At 44.4% G+C, this 20,662-nt stretch overlaps 1 protein-coding gene across 2 annotated transcripts in view; it reads left to right on the forward strand.

Moving 5' to 3' along the window:
- Nucleotides 1-5,519, forward strand: part of LOC143807235 (IST1 homolog) — a 33,586-nt gene extending 28,067 nt beyond the window's left edge. For both annotated transcript variants that reach the window (XM_077288560.1, XM_077288559.1), the window contains exons 9-10: nucleotides 3,967-3,997; nucleotides 4,364-5,519. In XM_077288560.1, coding sequence (XP_077144675.1) covers nucleotides 3,967-3,997; nucleotides 4,364-4,416 — 84 coding nt within the window. In that variant the 3' untranslated portion in view covers nucleotides 4,417-5,519. The remainder of the gene's footprint in view (nucleotides 1-3,966; nucleotides 3,998-4,363) is intronic.
- Nucleotides 5,520-20,662: the final 15,143 nt, after the last annotated feature.

Genomic DNA, 20,662 nt, shown 5'->3' on the forward strand with positions numbered 1-20,662 from the left:
TACCCCATATGTGGGTGTAAACCACTGTTTGGGCGCATGGCAGAGCTCGGAAGGGAAGGAGCGCCATTTGACTTTTCAATGCAAAATTGACTGGAATTGAGATGGGACGCCATGTTGCGTTTGGAGAGCCCCTGATGTTCGTAAACATTGAAACCCCCCACAAGTGACAACATTTTGGAAAGTATACCCCTTTAGGAAGTTATCTAGATGTGTGGTGAGCACTTTGACCCAACAAGTGCTTCACAGAAGTTTATAATGCAGAGCCGTAAAAATAAAAAATCATATTTTTTCACAAAAATGATCTTTTCGCCCCCAATTTTTTATTTTCCCAAGGGTAAGAGAAGAAATTGGACCCCAAAAGTTGTTGTGCAATTTGTCCTGAGTACGCTGATACCCCATATGTGGGGGTAAACTACTGTTTGGGCGCATGGCAGAGCTCAGAAGGGAAAGAGCGCCGTTTGACTTTTCAATGCAAAATTGACTGGCATTGAGATGGGACACCATGTCGCGTTTGAAGAGCCCCTGATGTGCCTAAACATTAAAACCCCCTACAAGTGACACCATTTTGGAAAGTAGACCCCCTAAGGAACTTATCTAGATGTGTTTTGAGAGCTTTGAACCCCCAAGTGTTTCACTACAGTTTATAACGCAGAGCAGTGAAATTAAAAATTCTTTTTTTTTTTCACAAAAATGATTTTTTAGCCCCCAGTTTTGTATTTTCACAAGGGTAACAGGATAATTTGGACCCCAATAGTTGTTGTCCAATTTGTCCTGAGTATGCTGATACCCCATATGTGGGGGGGAACCACTGTTTGGGCGCATGGCAGAGCTCGGAAGGGAAGGAGCGCCATTTGGAATGCAGACTTAGATGGATTGGTCTGCAGGCATCACGTTGCATTTGCAGAGCCACTGATGTAACCAAACAGTAGAAACCCCCCACAAGTGACCCTATATTGGAAACTAGACCTCCCACGGAACTTATCTAGATGTGTTGTGAGAACTTTGAACCCCCAGGTGTTTCACTACAGTTTACAACGCAGAGCCGTGAAAATACAAAATCTTTTTTTTTCCCACAAAAATGATTTTTAGCCCCCCAAATTTTTGTTTTCCCAAGGATAACAAGAGAACTTGGACCCCAAAAGTTGTTGTCCAATTTGTCCCGAGTACGCTGATACCCCATATGTTGGGGTAAACCCCTGTTTGGGCGCACGGGAGAGCTCGGAAGGGAAGGAGCACTGTTTTACTTTTTCAACGCAGAATTGGCTGGAATTGAGATCGGACGCCATGTCGCGTTTGGAGAGCCCGTGATGTGCCTGAACAGTGGAAACCCCCATATTATAACTGAAACCCTAATCCAAACACACCCCTAACCCTAATCCCAACGGTAACCCTAACCACACCCCTAACCCTGACACACCCCTAACTCTAATCCCAACCCTAATTCCAACCGTAAATGTAATCCAAACCTTAACTTTAGCCCCAACCCTAACTTTAGCCCCAACCCTAACCCTAACTTTAGCCCCAACCCTAACCCTAACTTTAGCCCCAACCCTAACCCTAACTTTAGCCCCAACCCTAACTTTAGCCCCAACCCTAACCCTAACTTTAGCCCCAACCCTAACCCTAACTTTAGCCCCAACCCTAACCCTAACTTTAGCCCCAACCCTAACTTTAGCCCCAACCCTAACCCTAACTTTAGCCCCAACCCTAACTCTAACTTTAGCTCCAACCCTAGCCCCAACCGTAACCCTAGCCCTAACCCTAGCCCTAGCCCTAACCCTAGCCCTAACCCTAGCCCTAACCCTAACCCTAGCCCTAACCCTAGCCCTAACCCTAATGGGAAAATGGAAATAAATACATTTTTTTAATTTTATTATTTTTCCCTAACTAAGGGGGTGATGAAGGGGGGTTTGATTTACTTTTATAGCATTTTTTATAGCGGATTTTTATGATTGGCAGCTGTCACATACTAAAAGACACTTTTTATAGCAAAAAAGTTTTTGCGTCTCCACATTTTGAGACCTATAATTTTTCCATATTTTGGTCCACAGAGTCATGTGAGGTCTTGTTTTTTGTGGGACAAGTTGATGTTTTTATTGGTAACATTTTTGGACACGTGACAGTTTTTGATCGCTTTTTATTCCGATTTTTGTGAGGCAGAATGACCAAAAACCAGCTATTCATGAATTTCTTTTGGGGGAGGCATTTATACCGTTCCGCGTTTGGTAAAATTGATAAAGCAGTTTTATTCTTCGGGTCAGTACGATTACAGCGATATCTCATTTATATCATTCATATCATGTTTTGGCGCTTTTATACGATAAAAGCTATTTTATAGAAAAAATAATTATTTTGGCATCGCTTTATTCTGAGGACTATAACTTTTTCATTTTTTTGCTTATGATGCTGTATGGTGGCTCGTTTTTTGCGGGACAAGATGAAATTTTCAGCGGTATCATGGTAATTTATATCTGTCTTTTTGATCGCGTGTTATTCCACTTTTTGTTCGGCGGTATGATAATAAAACATTGTCTTTTGCCTCGTTTTTTTTTTTTTCTTACGGTGTTCACTGAAGGGGTTAACTAGTGTGACAGTTTTATAGGTCGGGTCGTTACGGACGTGGCGATACTAAATATGTGTACTTTTATTGTTTTTTTTTATTATTTAGATAAATAAATGTATTTATGGGAATAATATTTTTTTTTTCTTTATTTAGGATTTTTTTTTTTTTTTTACACATGTGGAATTTTTTTTTTTTACATTTTTACTTTGTCCCAAGGGGGGACATCACAGATCGCTGATCTGACAGTTTGCACAGCACTTAGGCTGCTTTCACACATCAGGTTTTTTGTTTCAGGCACAATCCGGCAATTTTTGAAAAAAACGGATCCGTTTTTTTTACACGCTGGATCCTTTTTTTCCCATAGAGTTGTATTAGCGCCGGATTGTGCCTGAAGGACATGCGTTAGATTCTGGCATGGTATTGGTCTCTCTCTCTCTCTCTTGCTCTCTCTCTCTCTCTTTCTCTCTCGCTCTCTCTCTCTCGCTCTCTCTCTCGCTCTCTCTCTCGCTCTCTCTCTCTCGCTCCCTCTCTCTCGCTCCCTCTCTCTCGCTCCCTCTCTCGCTCCATCCCCGCAATCAGGAAGTCAAAAATACATGCGCAGTAAAGAAAGCCGGATCCAGCTACAAAAACGGATCCGGTGCATCAGTTTTTCACAATTTACGTCGGATCTGTTTTTTTTGTAAATTTGCCAGATTTAGCCTGAAACCAAAAACCTGATGTGTGAAAGTAGCCTTACAGCGCTGCAGGCTTACCAGCGCCTGCTCTGGACCCGGAAGTAGTCCCTGCAGGACCCGGATGCAGCCCCGTGGCCATTTTGGATCCGGGGCCTGCAGGGATAGGAGGTAAGAGATGCTCGGAGCAACGCGATGTGATCGCGTTGCTCCGGGGGTCTCAGGGAAGCACGCAGGGAGCCCCCTCCCTGCGCGTTGCTTCCCTATACCGCCGGAACACTGCGATCATGTTTAATGTGCCGGGGGCGGTCCGTGACCACTCCTGGCACATAGTGCCGGATGTCAGCTGCGATAGTCCCCTCGTCCCCCCGTGAGCGCGGCCGATCGCATATGACTTACTATCCCGTCGGTGGGAATTAAGGCCCACCCCACCTCGACAGGATAGTACGTCATATGGGATTAAGGGGTTAACAAAAAGGCGTTGCTCACAATATGATAATTCTGAGAACATTAAAGACACGCCCCAGAGGATTCTGTGAGCCACGCCTCCTACGAAACATCATAAATTAGAACTAAATAAAAAATCCCAAGTCTCTGGAACCATATGGTGGATTTTAAAAAAATAACGGCATATTCAGGGGAGCAGCGGGGATAAAGTATGAGCAAAAAGTGGCCAGGCCCTCCTTAATGAACAATATAAGGAATTAATTTTGAATTTTTCTTTTCTCACAGGAAAATCCTAACTTTAATGTATCAAACGAAGGTGAGCACTTAATCCTGACACCGATCAGTGTTGCTTGAATGATCCAAAGGATGGGAATTGAGATAGTGATACTGGTACATGAGCCTGAGCATTTAGTACATTTAAAGGGATTGTCCAGACTAATTAAAAACATTATTGCGGAAATGGATGGGGTAGAAATAACAAAATCGGACTTACTCACATGCTGTCACCCACCGTAGATTCAGTTCAGGCCTCTCCTGTAGTCTTCTCCGATACTGGAAGTGTTATTTTTTTTGTACTGCAAAAACCTGATTTATACAATATGTGATGATAAATTCCCCTTAAAGGATTTGTCCACATTTGCATTTAAAGTGCATGTGTTAGTTAATTAATTGTCTTTGATAGATGTCGGATTTAAGCCAGAGCTGTGGAAAGATGACAAAAATAAGAAATTATGAACACCAAAGACCGAAGAATCACTAAGTCACACCGCAATTATGGAAGAAGTGACAATGCCCTGCAAATCCGGAGGAAATGGTCACAAAGCTTGTTATAAATATTGCTCCGTGTTAGTTTTAGAGGTTTCATATGTATTGTGTATGAAACGTGATGTAATGGAAATTACTTATGTACCAATTATTGAAATTTACTGTAAGAAACTTGTTCCTGATCCTGGCAGGTTGTCCCAAGATTAATCCAAACCCTAACCCCTTCCACGATGGAGCGTGACGAGTGACGGACTTGTAGGGGGCTCAGGATCATAACTGGGTAGGGGCAGGAAGGGCATGCTGTGAGGGAGCTGAGTACTTAAGATTGAGGGACAAATAGACACTTTGCCAACAAATAACATGGGAGATGATTTTGAGCTTGGATTAAAGAGTTTAATGTATTTGACTGCAATTCTTCCAAGAAGACCACTTCTGACCAGACTTTTCTGAAGAGTAGTTGGGTATAGCTGACTCACGTTGGTTTCTGCCACTTCTGAGCTGATGGCACTGCTGGACATCTTCCAGTTTCAAAGGGAAGTAAGCTTGATATGTCTTTCATCTGCTGCACTAAGTTTCCTTGGCTTATCAGTTTATTTTTCGTAATGTTGTCCATTTATTATAAGGCAAATACTTATCAATTGTGTAATACCCTCAGGAAGGTGTTTGATTGTCTCCAGATTTTTCTGTAGCAACAACCTGAAACATCCAGCCAATGTCACCATGAACTATCTTCAGTGTAAAGAAGAACAATCAGTCCTAAAGTCTCCAGAATTGTCTCCCTTCCAGCAAATCTGGGACGTTATTGGTCATCAATTGCAAAAGTAGCTGCCAGCAGAGTATCTTGATGATTTTCTCAAGTGCATTCAGTGCAGCAGAACATTCCTCAGATGCCCATAACCCATAACCTCATTGATGGCAGCCGGGACTGTGTGTGCTGGGATTTCTGCACTCCATGCCGAATAAATTGAGAGGTTTTAAAAAATTTGCTTTAGTTTTTTTCATCATTTGCAGATCAGTAACACGTCTTCATCCGATGATTATGAAAATATCTCATATTTAATAATAAAAAATTAATTTAAAAAAATAGCAATTGTGAAACTTTTAATTTTTTGTGCTCTTAAAACAAATAGTCATACTATATAGAAACATTAATAAACAACATTTCCCATATGTTTATATCATATCAGCGTCGTTTTTTCAAATGTTCTTTTATTTTGTTAGGAGGTTAGAAATTTTGCAGCAACTTTTCACTATTTTTTTCAGGAAATGTTCAAAACCGATCTTTTTAAGGACCTATTTACTTTTGAAGTGATTTTGAGGTCCTTGTGTATTGAAACCCCCCTAAACTTACTAAAATTACTTTACAGTAAATAATATGAAGTGAAATGATAAAAAAAAATAAAAATTACTTTTTTTTCCACTAAATTGTTGCTTTAGCTCCAAATTTTTCATTTTCATAATGGATTATAGGAGAAAAATGGACAACGAAATTTGTTATACACGTCTTCTGATGTGCCTACTGTTTGGGCACATGGCAAGGCTCAGAAGGGAAGTAGCGCCATTTGACTTCTGTGGAGTAAATTGGGGGTGCTACGTCACGTTGACAAAGTCCCCGCTGTGCCAAAACAGCAAATACTCCCACAAGTGACCCCATTTTGGAAACTACACCACATAAGAAATTCAAGTAGGTGTATAGTGAGCATTTTGAACTTATAGGTGCTTCACAAAATTTTATAACCTTTGTCCGTGAAATTGAAATATTCAATTTTTACATTAATATGTCGATTCAATCCCCAAATTTTGCATCTTCACAAGGATAATAGGAGAAAATGGACAAGAAATTTTGTTACCCACTTTCTATTGAATGCAGTGATAGCCCATTTGTAGTCGGAAACTATCGTTTTGGCAAATGGCAGGTCTCGGAAGGAATGGAGAGTTATTTGCGTTTTGGGGCGCAAATGTAGCTGGAATAGATTGTGGGTGCAATGTCTCATATGCAGAGCCCCCCAGGTGCAAAAACATAAAAGACACCCCACAAATTACTCTGCATTGGAAAATATAACCCTCAAGAATTCATTTAGGTAGATTGTGAACATTTTGAACCCACATTGGGCCTTGAAATTGAAAAATGACATTTTGTTTTACAATTTTTTTTTTCTCAAATTAACAATTTTTACAAAAGATAACAAAAATCAACCTATCAATTAGTAAAAAACATTCTCCGGAGTCTGCTCATACCCCACATGTGACCTTAAACCGTTGTTTGGGCACGCAGCAGAAGGAGCTCAATTTGGCTTTTGGACCACAGGTTTTGCTGGAGTAGTATGAAGATGCCTTAGGTTCCAGAAAAATCAGAAATCCTCAAAAAGTGACTCAATTTTGGAAACTATACCCTCAAAGTTATTCATTTATAGCATAATGAGAAATTTGCTATTGGACTTATAGCAAATTCAGTGTAAAAAAATAAAATAAAACTTGAGCATTTTTTTGACAAATACATCACATATTTTTCATACATAGTACACGGCACTGAGAGCACGTACACAAAGGTGTATTGCTCTGTTTCTCCAATGTTCAAACGTTCCTCTCAAAATGTACTGCTTGGCCAAATGGTGGGGTGCAAAACAACAAGAGCTCCCTGCCTGCCAAGAAGGTAGGACCGAAATGTGTGCAGAACAACAACTCCCCAGAGAGATATATAAAGGGGCAGAGTCCTACACCATCTGTGAGTACAGTAATGGATCATTAGTACCCCAAATTTTGTCAATTTTGCTACATATTGTATTGATCTGGAACAACTTGCGAATTACAATTTTTCCCAAAAAAGAATTATGCCCATTTCATCAAACAGCACTAAAAATTTAAATATACTGCTGTAAAAAATAAAAAAATGGACATCCCTAAGCTCTGCTGCCTCCTCCTGAAATCCTGAAGATGGTGCCTATGTCGGAGCAATGCAAGGGCATAGGCTTACTATAAAACCTTTGGGACATAATGTAGGTATGTAACTACAGTATTGCTATAGACCAATTTTTTTTTAGCTATTTTTTGAATGTTATTTTATTTTTTTTTACATTCTTTATTTACTAGAAAACCAAAAAGTGCTCCTTAAAAAAAGAGTAGTGGGATAGAGCACACAGTACAGGTCATAGGTGGTGACAGTACGGTGCATATCATCAAGGGGACTAAAAATGAAAGAAGGAATGAAAATTTCCAACTTAGTTAACAACTAACATACAGTATATAAAATCATTTGACCCAAAGGTGTACATGGCCCTTAAAGGGTTGTCTAGTTGAAACCATTCATTACTTGTCCTCTGGATAGATGATAACTTGCTGATTGGTTGGAGACCCAACACTGGTACCCGAACCAATCAAGCAGATGGCAAAATTTTTATCCCTTGGTGCGGAAGGTTGGACGCTTGACCAACACTCAATTAATTCTCTTTGAGACTGCTGTAAAAAGCCCCAGAAAGGAATGGATGGAGAGGCAGTTGTGCATGTGGACTGACTCTCCAATCTACCAGATAAAAATGCCCCTTTCTGTCATTCTCTATGGATCTCAGGGGTTGGACCTTCACCGATTAGGAAGTTATCTGTCAGGACTCTGAACATTTTTTACCTTTTGTGCATTACTGCCCTTTTCCAACATGGCGTCTTTGGTCTCATGTGCACTTGTCTTCCTGCTATAAAACTCCACCCCAGCCTTCAGTCTGTGCAAGATTATTCTTGCGGCATTCCTTCAGATGAAGTTTCATTTTTGGATGTTCTCCTTACAGGTAGCAATACAACACAAAGGGTTAACACCTCACTCTACAGAAAAGACAACTCTGGTAACACGATCCTGATGTCCTCAAGCTCACATCCTCGCCACACCATTCACGCCATTCCTAGGGGGGAACTTACTAGAGCGAGAAGAATTTGCTCTAGCGATGAAAAGTTTCATGAAGAGAGTCGCATTATTTCCGATAGACTGCTGGATAGAGGATACAAACATTCTAATATAAAGCATGCATTCAGACAGGTTTCCAAAATTCCACGTACCAATTTGTTGCATTCTGAAAATAAAACAGTAAATGCTGCTTCTGAAGCGCATATCACATTTTCTACTGCTTATAGCAGTCAATACAACAAAATCAGACAGATTATTCTCAAATATCTTCCTGTAGTCAATCAAGATAGTTCTTTGTGCACAATTCTCCAAAATGGTTGCAGGGTAGTGGCCAAAAGAGGTTGCACACTGGGGAATATTTTATCTCCCAGTATGGTGCGCCCGAGAAAAACTCCCACATCATGGCTATCAGTGAAGGGTTTCTTTAAATGTTCTGGCAATAGATGTAATGTCTGCCAATTTGCAGACAATAAGAGAACTTCTTTTTCTTCAAATCACAATGTCACTTATAATATAAAATCATTTATCAACTGTGATTCTGATCATGTTATATACTGCATAAAATGCAAAGCCTGTAACATTTGTTATATAGGTTATACCACAAGGAAAATTAAGAAAAGAATCTCTGAACATATAGCCAATGTAAAGAATAGGAATCCAAGTTATTCTGGGGCCACAAAACATTTTATTTCTGTGCACCAGGGAGATCTGTCAGATTTTTCCTTTTTTGGCATTGAAAGGGTCAGTCAGTCACCTAGAGGTGGAGATTGGAGGAAGCAATTAGCTCTGCGGGAAGCCTTTTGGATTCTAACTTTAGACACCAAATATCCACATGGTATGAATTACAAAAATGATCTTTTTTATATATATTGAATAACTAATGGATTTTTTGGCAATTTAGAACAGATATTTGTGTATTTCTAAGACATTTGACAAATAAGGTAAAGTTTTGTTATGTGAATTTAGCTGCAGCCTTTTCCAATGAAATTAATTGTTATGTCTGTGATTGGTTCCCTGTTATATATAAACCTGTGTATTCATGTCATATTAGTTCCTATGACTAAGGGCGCCATGGTGCGCCAGAAACGCGTCAGGCAAAGAGAGTTCTTCTCTCTTTCTTTTTAATATTGTTTTTTAAAATGTCCTAATAAATTTTGGTTATTTTACTCAAACTGGATGGATGTGCTGGAAATCCCTATTTCTCCTTTCGTCAAGATTATTCTGCTTTGCATCCAGCTCCTGATTACTCCCTGGCCTTGCACCTGCTCCTGTGAACCTGTGTTGGAGATCCTGCCACTCTGCTCTGAGTTCCTGCTGCATACACCTGTGTTCAGTAATCCTCCTTCATCTGCTGCTTGTGTTACTTCCATCTGCATTTGCTGGACATGTAAGCTGTTTGCTGCTCTGCAAAACCTGAGACTATTAACCAGGCCTCCCTGGTTGAGCTAAGATATGATTTGAACTGCCTATAGCATATCTATCTGTGTCTGGACTAAGTCAAGGATCTATTCGTGTCAAGTTTCCTCAAGTATAACTGTGCTTCATAGACTTTCTGTTTGTTTGCATCTACCGCTGAAGTTTCCTATTGACTGCTAAGCTGCGTTTATTATTTGCACCAAGTGTTGTGGACTTAAGTTTCTCTCTGCACCTGCTTGAATCACTGTGTGATAATATAAACTTTACCACTTATAAAACTGTGTCCTGATGTCTTGTTCCACGCAGAGTCTCCTGAATTATCCCCTATAATTATTACATTATCACCTATACTGGTTTTCATCGGACAACCCCTTTATGATAAAGTCTGTCCTTATGATTCTTAAAATCCCAATATCATAGAATGTTAGAGTTGGATGGGAGCTCTGTAAGAGGGTGGTGCTGTTATGGACAGTAACACGCTGCCACTTTAAGAGACAGCACCCCCTTGTCTGGTGTGATGGAATGTTCTGCTTCCCCCTGCTATAGACTGTGAAGATGAGCTGCCCTAGAATTAGGGGAGGAGTTGAGCCTGAACTGTGTGTGTGAGCTGAAGCTGCTACAGAGAGAACTTTGTGCTGCTTGCTACAAGAAAGGTCCCACAGTCTGGGACGGAGTGTACTTGTGAAATTTGCAAGACTTTTCTGGGTACAGCAAAGGTGGCTGTTCTGTGCTAGTTTGTGAAGCCACGAAGATACTGAGAAAGGTACTTACAGTTTCCAGGAGCATTCCCTAGGATCCAGAAGCAAGGAGAAGACCATGCTTCACAGAGCTGACAGAAAGCCGTGCGCACCACCATATTAGACTGCTGGGGGCCCCCCTGGGACTGGACCTGAGTCCCCAACATCATCGTGAGTCTGTTCCTGTTTGATGCACCTGTTAGGGCCTAGTGTAGGCTTCAGTAGTCAGTACACGGAGCCGTGTGGCCCGCTTAGTAAAGGCCAGGGAGGTTATATGTAGAGTAGCATCGTTATTTGTTTATTGTTTAAATTTGCTTGTGAGACATATTTTGAGTCTGTAATAGTTGGAGCACCGGGCTATTTTACGGACAAGATAAAGTTTATAACTCTTGTAAAGTGTCTCTTGCCATTGCATACCCCTGTTTGCATCTTCCTCACCCACTTCATTCCTTGCCTCCCAATAAATCTACCCTTTGTTGTTTGCAACTCATCTTGTGTACAGTAGTCTTCCTGCACCTTGGTGGTCCCCAGGCCATCGCTTCAAGTGGCGCTGCGAGCAGGGTACTGTCACCAAGATGGAGGCAGCAGACAGCAATGGCGGGAATGCAAATGTTAATGGAGATGCTGTGGGCATTGGTGGAACCCCTGCAAGGACACTCCCTATGGGCACCATATTTAGTGTGCTACCAAAGTTTGACGGTAAGAATATGCCACTGTCCGACTGGGTGTCCCGGCTGCAAAGCACCATGAAGATTTATAACATCAGCCCAGACCTTGAAGTGGACATTGCGTTAACTGCCCTAGAGGGAGAAGCCCGTAGAAACATCTGCCTACAACTAGAACTCACCCGCAGTACCCTGAAGGAGCTAGTGAAGTTCCTGGAAGAGATCTACGGCGAGACTGCTAGCGCCGGACACCTTCGTGCCAAATTTTTCTCTAGGCTGCAGCGGGAAGAAGGAATTTTTCAGTATGCAACAGCACTGCAAGAAGTGTTAGCAGAGGTGCAGAGAAAGGAGGCAGATGGATTTGGCGGCATGGGCTCTAAAGACCGGATACTCCGGGAGCAATTCATTCTGGGACTGCACAGCACATCCTTGAGGCGAGCACTGTCAGAACGGGTCCGGGCAGATCCGGCTCTTACGTTTCGTCAAATCCTGGCGGAAACAGTGGCCCGAAGTAAAGAAGAGAGCTATGCGTCTGGGGAGATGCGTGTCCAGGGCGCCAATACCAGAGGGGACCCAAACCATCAGGAGGTGCTGGTCCAGGTGGTGCAAGACTTGAAGCGGTCCCTTGTCAACGTGCAAGAGAAACTGACCTAGGTGGAGCGAAGAGTGGGGGAACTACAGCAGTCTGACCCACCGTACTCATGCAACCATTTTTCAGCCCGACCGATAAGGGATCAGTGGGAGCAAGTCCCCTCCCGTCAGGCATCGGAGGCACGAGGACAGGCTCGAAGTACCCCCCCGGCGAGGAGGAGGCATCTAATGCTGGGAATGTGGAGGACGGGGGCACCTTGCCAGAGACTGTCGGAACTATACTCAAGGCCAGCGGAAGCCGCCGTTAAACTACCAACCCCCCGCAGTAGTGCGGCACTCTGCGGGGGAGGCGAGGAGAGAGGCCGCTCCATATCATAACGAACACTTGATTGCTGGGAGCCCCATCCTACGTGCTGAATTCGAAGGAGTTCTAGTGGATTGCCTGATAGATACCGGGTTACAAGTGACAACGATGCCAGAAGCGTACTTTAAGCAGCATTTCCAGGACCTGGCCAAGCCAGAAAAAGAGACATTGTTCCGGTTGTTTGCTGCTAACCAACAACCGATCCCGGTCACAGGGGTCGTGTGGATGAATATTCGAATCTGTGGGCAAGAAGTTGGGAGAAAAGGGATCCTGCTAGTCCCTGAGCCTATCAAGGAAGATGTGCCTGTAGTACTGGGAATGAATATCCTACGTGAACTCGATCAGATTATGTTTACCAAACGGGGACCTGCATATTGGAAGTAGGCTACTACACATAAGCCTACTCAAGAAGCCCTTCAACGACTGATCCGCGTTTGTGGGACGCAGAAGAGTGTGCCACCTTATCAGATGGTAGAAGTCATCAGGGCTCCTGGTAAAGAACCTGTAATCCTACCTCCCGAGCGAGAAACTATAGTATACCTTCCAGTGGGGACTCACCGCAACCTTGATGGGTTGGAAGTGGTTGTTCAGCCTGTGGTAGGCGGAGGAGTGGACCAAGAAGTCATGATAGCTCGTACAATAGCTGTGGCCCAGCGAGGACATGTCCCCATAAGAGCTTTGAATGTGGGCCCCGGGGAGGTCACCTTGCCACGAGGGACAGATCTGGCCCTGGTGTACCTACATAAGGGTGAAGTGGTGAGTCAGAAGATGTCTTTATCACCGAAAGAAGGCGTGGGATGGACCCTAGCAGTTGCTGCTGGGGATGAAGAGACGCCATCCCCGGAGTGGAGTGGACGGGTCATCCTTGATCAAATGGAAGTGGATGTGAAGGCTCTGGGCCCTGAGCGTGTGCATGCAATAGAAACTATGCTGTGGGAAAATCAGGCCGAAGATTTCGGCTGTACTGAAGCCATCACGCATGAGATACCGACTGGGGAAGCTCGTCCAATTCGAGAACGATACCGGCAGATCCCGCCCAAGATGTATCAAGAGGTGAAAACATTACTGAGGCAGATGCTGGATTCAGGAGTGGTGCAGAGTAGTCAGAGCCCTTGGGCAGCCCCGGTGGTGCTCGTCAAGAAAAAGGATGGGACCATCCGGTTCTGTGTAGATTACAGGAAACTCAATGCCTGCACTGTTCGAGACTCGTATCTGTTGCCCCGCATTGAGGAATCCTTGACAGCATTGGGGAAAGCCAAGTACTTCTCCACCCTGGACCTAGCAAGCGGGTACTGGCAAGTAGCCGTGGCAGAGAAAGACAGAGAGAAAACCGCCTTCATCCTCCCTATGTGGCTGTTCGAGTTTAACCGGATGCCCTTAGGTGTTGTGAATTTGGATTCTGGGCTCCCCCGGTGGCCGCTTGTGGAATTGGACTTGTCATCCTCTTTCCTGTTTCACCTGATTCCATCAGTAGTGGGTGTCGCTATTTAAGCTCATTTCTCTGGTGGTTTCTTGCCGGTCAACAATGTTATCTGATGCCTCTCAGTGCTTGTTCCTGCTTCTAGACAACTACTGATAAGTTGGACTTTCGTCCATGTTTTGTTTTGCCTATTTGTTCCAGTTCGCAGCTGAAGTTTTGTTACTGTGTCTGGAAAGCTCTCGTCGATCAGGGATTGCTACTCTGGCGTTATGAGTTAATGCCAGAGTTTAAGGTAATCTCTGGATGGTGTTTTGTTAGTATTTTTCTGCTGACCATGAAAGTATACTATCTGTCTTCTGCTATCTAGTAAGCGGACCTCAAATTTGCTAAGACTATTTTCCTGCTGCGTTTGTTGTTTCATCTGAACTCACCGTCATTATATGTGGGGGGCTACTGTCTTCTTTGGAATATTTCTCTAGAGGTGAGCCAGGTCTTATATTTCCCTCTGCTAGCTATTTAGGTCTTAGGCCAGAGCTGGGCATCTAGCGATAAATAGGAAATGCTACCTGGCTATTTCTAGTTGCGCGGCAGGCTTAGTTCATGGTCAGTATAGTTCCATCTTCCGAGAGCTTGTCCCTCTATAGGCTTGCTATGATCTCTGCCTGCAGAGATCATGACAATTTGACCGGCCCACTAAAGTGTTAAAGACCCAGGTTGAGAAAGGAGAGTTATAAGAAGTCTGCTGGAATTTTTTTTTTTTTTTCCTCCAGTCTGCCTTGCTGCAGTCTTTTTTCTCTCTCTCCTCCTAATCTCTGTATGCTCTGTGTGCACCTGACAATAATGGATCTCCAGAGTGTAACTGCGGGTTTGAATAATCTCATCACGAAAGTACAAAATTTACAAGATTTTGTAGTACATGCTCCGGTATCTGAGCCGAGAATTCCTTTGCCGGAGTTCTTCACAGGGAATAGAGCTAGCTTCCAGAATTTCCGAAATAATTGTAAGCTTTATTTGTCCCTGAAGTCTCGTTCAGCTGGAGACCCTGCTCAGCAGGTTAGGATTGTGATTTCCTTGCTCAGGGGTGACCCTCAAGATTGGGCCTTCTCATTGCCAGCAGGGGATCCTGCGTTACGCGATGTGGATGCGTTTTTTCTGGCCTTGGGCTTGCTTTATGAGGAACCTCATTTGGAACTTCAGGCAGAAAAAACTTTGATGGCACTATCTCAGGGGCAAGACGAAGCTGAAGTTTTCTGCCAAAAATTCCGTAAATGGTCTGTGCTTACTCAGTGGAATGAGTGCGCCTTGGCGGCAACTTTCAGAGAAGGTCTCTCTGATGCCGTTAAGGATGTTATGGTGGGGTTCCCTTTGCCTGCAGGTCTGAATGAGTCTATGACAATGGCTATTCAGATTGATAGGCGTCTGCGGGAGCGCAAACCGATGCACCATCTGGCGGTGTCTATGGAAAAGACGCCAGAAAGTATGCAGTGTGATAGAATTCTGTCCAGGAGCGAGCGACAGAATTTTAGACGGAAGAATGGATTGTGTTTCTATTGTGGGGATTCTACTCATGTTATATCGGCATGCTCTAGGCGTACAAAGAAGCTTGATAAGTCTGTTTCCATTGGCACCATTCAGTCTAAGTTTATTTTGTCTGTAACCCTGATTTGCTCTTTGTCATCCATTGCCACGGACGCCTATGTTGACTCTGGCGCCGCTCTGAGTCTTATGGATTGGTCCTTTGCCAATCATTGTGGTTTTGATTTAGAGCCTTTGGAGACTCTTATTCCTCTGAAGGGGATTGACTCCACCCCATTGGCTAATAATAAACCACAATACTGGACACAAGTAACCATGCGTATCAATCCGGATCACCAGGAGATTATTCGTTTCCTGGTGCTGTATAATTTACATGACGATTTGGTACTGGGATTGCCATGGTTGCAGTCTCACAACCCAGTCTTGGACTGGAGAGCTATGTCTGTGTTGAGCTGGGGATGTAAGGGTATTCATGGGGACGTACCTTTGGTTTCTATTTCGTCGTCCATTCCCTCTGAAGTCCCTGAGTTCCTCTCTGATTATCAAGACGTCTTTGACGAACCCAAGCTTGGGTCGTTACCTCCGCACCGTGAGTGCGATTGTGCCATAGATTTGATACCGGGTTGTAAATATCCAAAGGGTCGTTTGTTTAATTTGTCTGTGCCGGAACATGCTGCTATGCGGGAATATATAAAGGAGTCTTTGGAAAAGGGACATATTCGTCCATCTTCTTCTCCCTTGGGAGCTGGGTTTTTCTTTGTCTCAAAAAAAGACGGCTCTTTGAGACCATGTATTGATTATCGGCTTCTGAATAAGATCACTGTTAAGTATCAATACCCATTGCCATTGCTTACTGATTTGTTTGCTCGTATAGAGGGTGCTAAGTGGTTCTCTAAAATTGATCTTCGTGGGGCGTATAATTTGGTGCGGATCAGGCAGGGGGATGAGTGGAAGACCGCATTTAATACGCCCGAGGGCCACTTTGAGTATTTGGTCATGCCTTTTGGTCTTTCTAATGCCCCTTCAGTTTTCCAGTCTTTTATGCATGATATTTTCCGCGATTTTCTGGATAAATTTATGATAATATATCTGGATGATATTCTGATTTTTTCTGATGACTGGGACTCTCATGTCCAGCAGGTCAGGAGAGTTTTTCAGGTTCTGCGGTCTAATTCTTTATGTGTGAAGGGGTCTAAGTGCGTTTTTGGGGTCCAGAAAATTTCCTTTTTGGGGTATATTTTTTCTCCCTCTTCCATTGAGATGGATCCCGTCAAGGTGCAAGCTATTTGTGACTGGACTCAGCCCTCCTCTCTTAAGGGTCTTCAGAGATTTTTGGGCTTTGCCAACTTTTACCGCCGATTTATTGCTGGTTTTTCGGATGTCGTTAAACCACTGACTGATTTGACCAGACAAGGCGCTGATGTTGCTAATTGGTCCCCTCATGCTGTAGAGGCCTTTCAGGAGCTTAAGCGCCGTTTTGCCTCTGCCCCTGTGTTGCGTCAGCCTGATGTGAATCTGCCTTTTCAGGTTGAGGTTGACGCTTCGGAGATCGGAGCTGGGGCAGTGTTGTCGCAGAAAGGTTCCGACTGCTCCGTCATTAGGCCTTGTGCCTTCTTTTCTCGCAAATTTTCGCCCGCAGAGCGGAATTATGATGTTGGGAATCGGGAGCTTTTGGCCATGAAGTGGGCGTTTGAGGAGTGGCGCCATTGGCTCGAGGGGGCTAGGCATCAGGTGGTGGTATTGACTGACCACAAAAATTTGATTTATCTTGAGACTGCCAGACGCCTGAATCCTAGACAGGCGCGCTGGTCTTTATTTTTTTCTCGCTTTAATTTTGTGGTGTCATACCTACCGGGTTCTAAGAATGTTAAGGCAGATGCCCTTTCTAGGAGTTTTGACCCGGACTCTCCTGGTAATTCTGAACCCACAGGTATCCTTAGGGAGGGAGTAATTTTGTCGGCCGTTTCTCCTGATCTGCGGCGGTCCTTGCAAGAGTTTCAGGCGGATAGACCGGATCGTTGTCCGCCTGATAGACTGTTTGTTCCGGATGATTGGACCAGCAGAGTCATCTCTGAGGTACATTCTTCTGCATTGGCAGGTCATCCCGGAATTTTTGGTACCAGGGATTTGGTGGCAAGATCCTTCTGGTGGCCTTCTCTGTCACGAGATGTGCGAGTCTTTGTGCAGTCATGTGACGTTTGTGCTCGGGCCAAGTCTTGTAGTTCTCGGGCTAGCGGACTGCTGTTGCCCTTGCCTATTCCTAAGAGGCCTTGGACACACATCTCGATGGATTTTATTTCAGATCTGCCTGTTTCCCAGAAGATGTCTGTCATCTGGGTGGTCTGTGACCGTTTCTCTAAAATGGTCCATTTGGTTCCTCTGCCCAAGTTGCCTTCTTCTTCTGAGTTGGTTCCTCTGTTTTTTCAGAATGTTGTCCGATTGCACGGTATTCCTGAGAATATTGTTTCTGACAGAGGTACCCAATTTGTGTCTAGATTTTGGCGGGCATTCTGTGCTAGGATGGGCATAGATTTGTCTTTTTCATCTGCTTTTCACCCTCAGACTAATGGCCAGACCGAGCGGACTAATCAGACCCTTGAGACATATCTGAGGTGTTTTGTCTCTGCTGACCAGGATGATTGGGTTGCTTTTTTGCCATTGGCAGAGTTCGCCCTCAATAATCGGGCCAGTTCTTCCACCTTGGTGTCCCCGTTTTTCTGTAATTCGGGGTTTCACCCTCGATTTTCCTCCGGTCAGGTGGAATCCTCGGATTGTCCTGGAGTGGATGCGGTGGTGGAGAGATTGCATCACATCTGGGGGCAGGTTATGGACAATTTGAAGTTGTCACAGGAGAAGACTCAGCGTTTTGCCAACCGTCATCGTCGTGTTGGTTCTCGGCTTTGTGTTGGAGATTTAGTGTGGTTGTCTTCTCGTTTTGTCCCTATGAGGGTCTCTTCTCCTAAGTTTAAACCTCGGTTCATCGGCCCTTATAGAATATTGGAGATTCTTAATCCTGTTTCTTTCCGTTTGGACCTCCCTGCGTCCTTTTCCATTCATAACGTTTTTCATCGGTCGTTATTGCGCAGGTATGAGGTACCTGTTGTACCTTCTGTTGAGCCTCCTGCTCCGGTGTTGGTTGAGGGTGAGTTGGAGTACGTTGTGGAGAAAATTTTGGACTCTCGTGTTTCCAGACGGAAACTCCAGTATCTGGTCAACTGGAAGGGTTACGGCCAGGAGGATAATTCTTGGGTCAATGCATCTGATGTTCATGCTTCTGATCTTGTTCGTGCCTTCCATAGGGCTCATCCTGGTCGCCCTGGTGGATCTGGTGAGGGTTCGGTGCCCCCTCCTTGAGGGGGGGGTACTGTTGTGAATTTGGATTCTGGGCTCCCCCGGTGGCCGCTTGTGGAATTGGACTTGTCATCCTCTTTCCTGTTTCACCTGATTCCATCAGTAGTGGGTGTCGCTATTTAAGCTCATTTCTCTGGTGGTTTCTTGCCGGTCAACAATGTTATCTGATGCCTCTCAGTGCTTGTTCCTGCTTCTAGACAACTACTGATAAGTTGGACTTTCGTCCATGTTTTGTTTTGCCTATTTGTTCCAGTTCGCAGCTGAAGTTTTGTTACTGTGTCTGGAAAGCTCTCGTCGATCAGGGATTGCTACTCTGGCGTTATGAGTTAATGCCAGAGTTTAAGGTAATCTCTGGATGGTGTTTTGTTAGTATTTTTCTGCTGACCATGAAAGTATACTATCTGTCTTCTGCTATCTAGTAAGCGGACCTCAAATTTGCTAAGACTATTTTCCTGCTGCGTTTGTTGTTTCATCTGAACTCACCGTCATTATATGTGGGGGGCTACTGTCTTCTTTGGAATATTTCTCTAGAGGTGAGCCAGGTCTTATATTTCCCTCTGCTAGCTATTTAGGTCTTAGGCCAGAGCTGGGCATCTAGCGATAAATAGGAAATGCTACCTGGCTATTTCTAGTTGCGCGGCAGGCTTAGTTCATGGTCAGTATAGTTCCATCTTCCGAGAGCTTGTCCCTCTATAGGCTTGCTATGATCTCTGCCTGCAGAGATCATGACACTTAGGGCTCTCCAATGCTCCAGGCACCTTTCAACGGCTGATGGAAAAGTGTTTGGGAGACTTAAATTTTGAGGCTACCCTGATCTATCTGGATGACATCATTGTGTTTTCAGCCTCATTCGGAGAACACCTTGCCCGGCTTGGACAGGTACTCAGAAGACTGGGCGCCCATAACCTGAAGGTGAAGCCAAAGAAGTGCCACCTCTTCAAGAGAGAGATCGAGTACCTAGGCCACATAGTGTCGCAAGATGGAGTTCTACCCTCGCCAGAAAAAGTGGTTGCTATCCAGAAGTGGCCAGTCCCTCGAACAGTGAGAGAACTCCAGGCCTTCCTGGGACTCGCTGGGTACTACCGCCGGTTTGTTAAAGACTTCGCAAAGGTGGCAGGTCCTCTCAATGAGTTGCTGAGGGGGACCACTGGAGTGCCGAAGCGCATCCCCTGGGCACAGGGACAAGACGAGGCCTTCCAGGCTATAAAGAATGCATTTACCTCGGCCCCGATTTTGGCCTACACAGACTTCGATCAACCGTTCCTGTTGTACACAGATGGTAGCCTTCATGGACTCGGTGCAGTACTTTCTCAGATACAGGATGGAAATGAGAGAGTCATCGGGTATGCCAGCAGGTCCCTGCGAGACAGCGAAAGAAACCCTCACAATTACAGCTCCTTCCGTTTAGAGCTCCTGGCCCTGGGGTGGGCCATGACAGAAAAGTTTGCAGGCTTCCTTACAGGTACCAAGATTCAAGTTCGAACAGACAATAATTGTTGTGGATTCTGTTTGTGGGCTCCCTCTGGTGGTTACTGCTGGTACTGGGTGACTTTGGTGGGTTGCGGCCTTTGGTTTCCACCTGTCCATCAGAGGCTGGGTGTTTCCTATTTTACCTGGCCTTTCTGTCATTTCCCTTGCCGGCTATCAATGTGTTCAGATGTGCTCTGTTTGGTTCCTGCCTACCTGCTCCCAGATCTTTCAGGATAAGCTAAGTGCTGATTTTCAGTTGTTTGGTTTTTGGTCCAGCTTGCTTAGAATGTCTCTATGCTAGCTGGTTGCTCTAGTGGACTGAGGTTCTCCCCATGTGCCATGAGTTGGCACATGGGTTCTTGTAATCTCAGGATGTTTTTTTTTTTATTAGGGTTTTTTGCTGACCGCTCAGTCCCCTTTTGTATCTTTCTGCTTTCTAGTTTTCAGCGGGCCTCTATTTGCTAAAGCTTTATACATCATCTCTATGTGTGTGCCTTCCTCTCATTTCACCGTCAATACATGTGGGGGGCAACTATACCTTTGGGGTTAATTCCTCTGGAGGCAAGTGAGGTCTTTGTTTTCTCTGCAGTACTAGTTAGCTCTTAGGCTGGTGCGTGGCGTCTAGAACCAACGTAGGCACGCTCCCTGGCTATCTCTAGTTGCGTTTGTCAGGCGTAGGGCAGCGGTCAGCCCAGGTTCCATCACCCTAGAGCTCGTCCGATATTTGTTATACTTTGCTTGTCCTGTGCTATCCCTCACCATTGGGGATTCATG

The sequence above is a fragment of the Ranitomeya variabilis genome, chromosome 2, assembly GCF_051348905.1.
Source record: "Ranitomeya variabilis isolate aRanVar5 chromosome 2, aRanVar5.hap1, whole genome shotgun sequence".
Classification (NCBI taxonomy): domain Eukaryota; kingdom Metazoa; phylum Chordata; class Amphibia; order Anura; family Dendrobatidae; genus Ranitomeya; species Ranitomeya variabilis.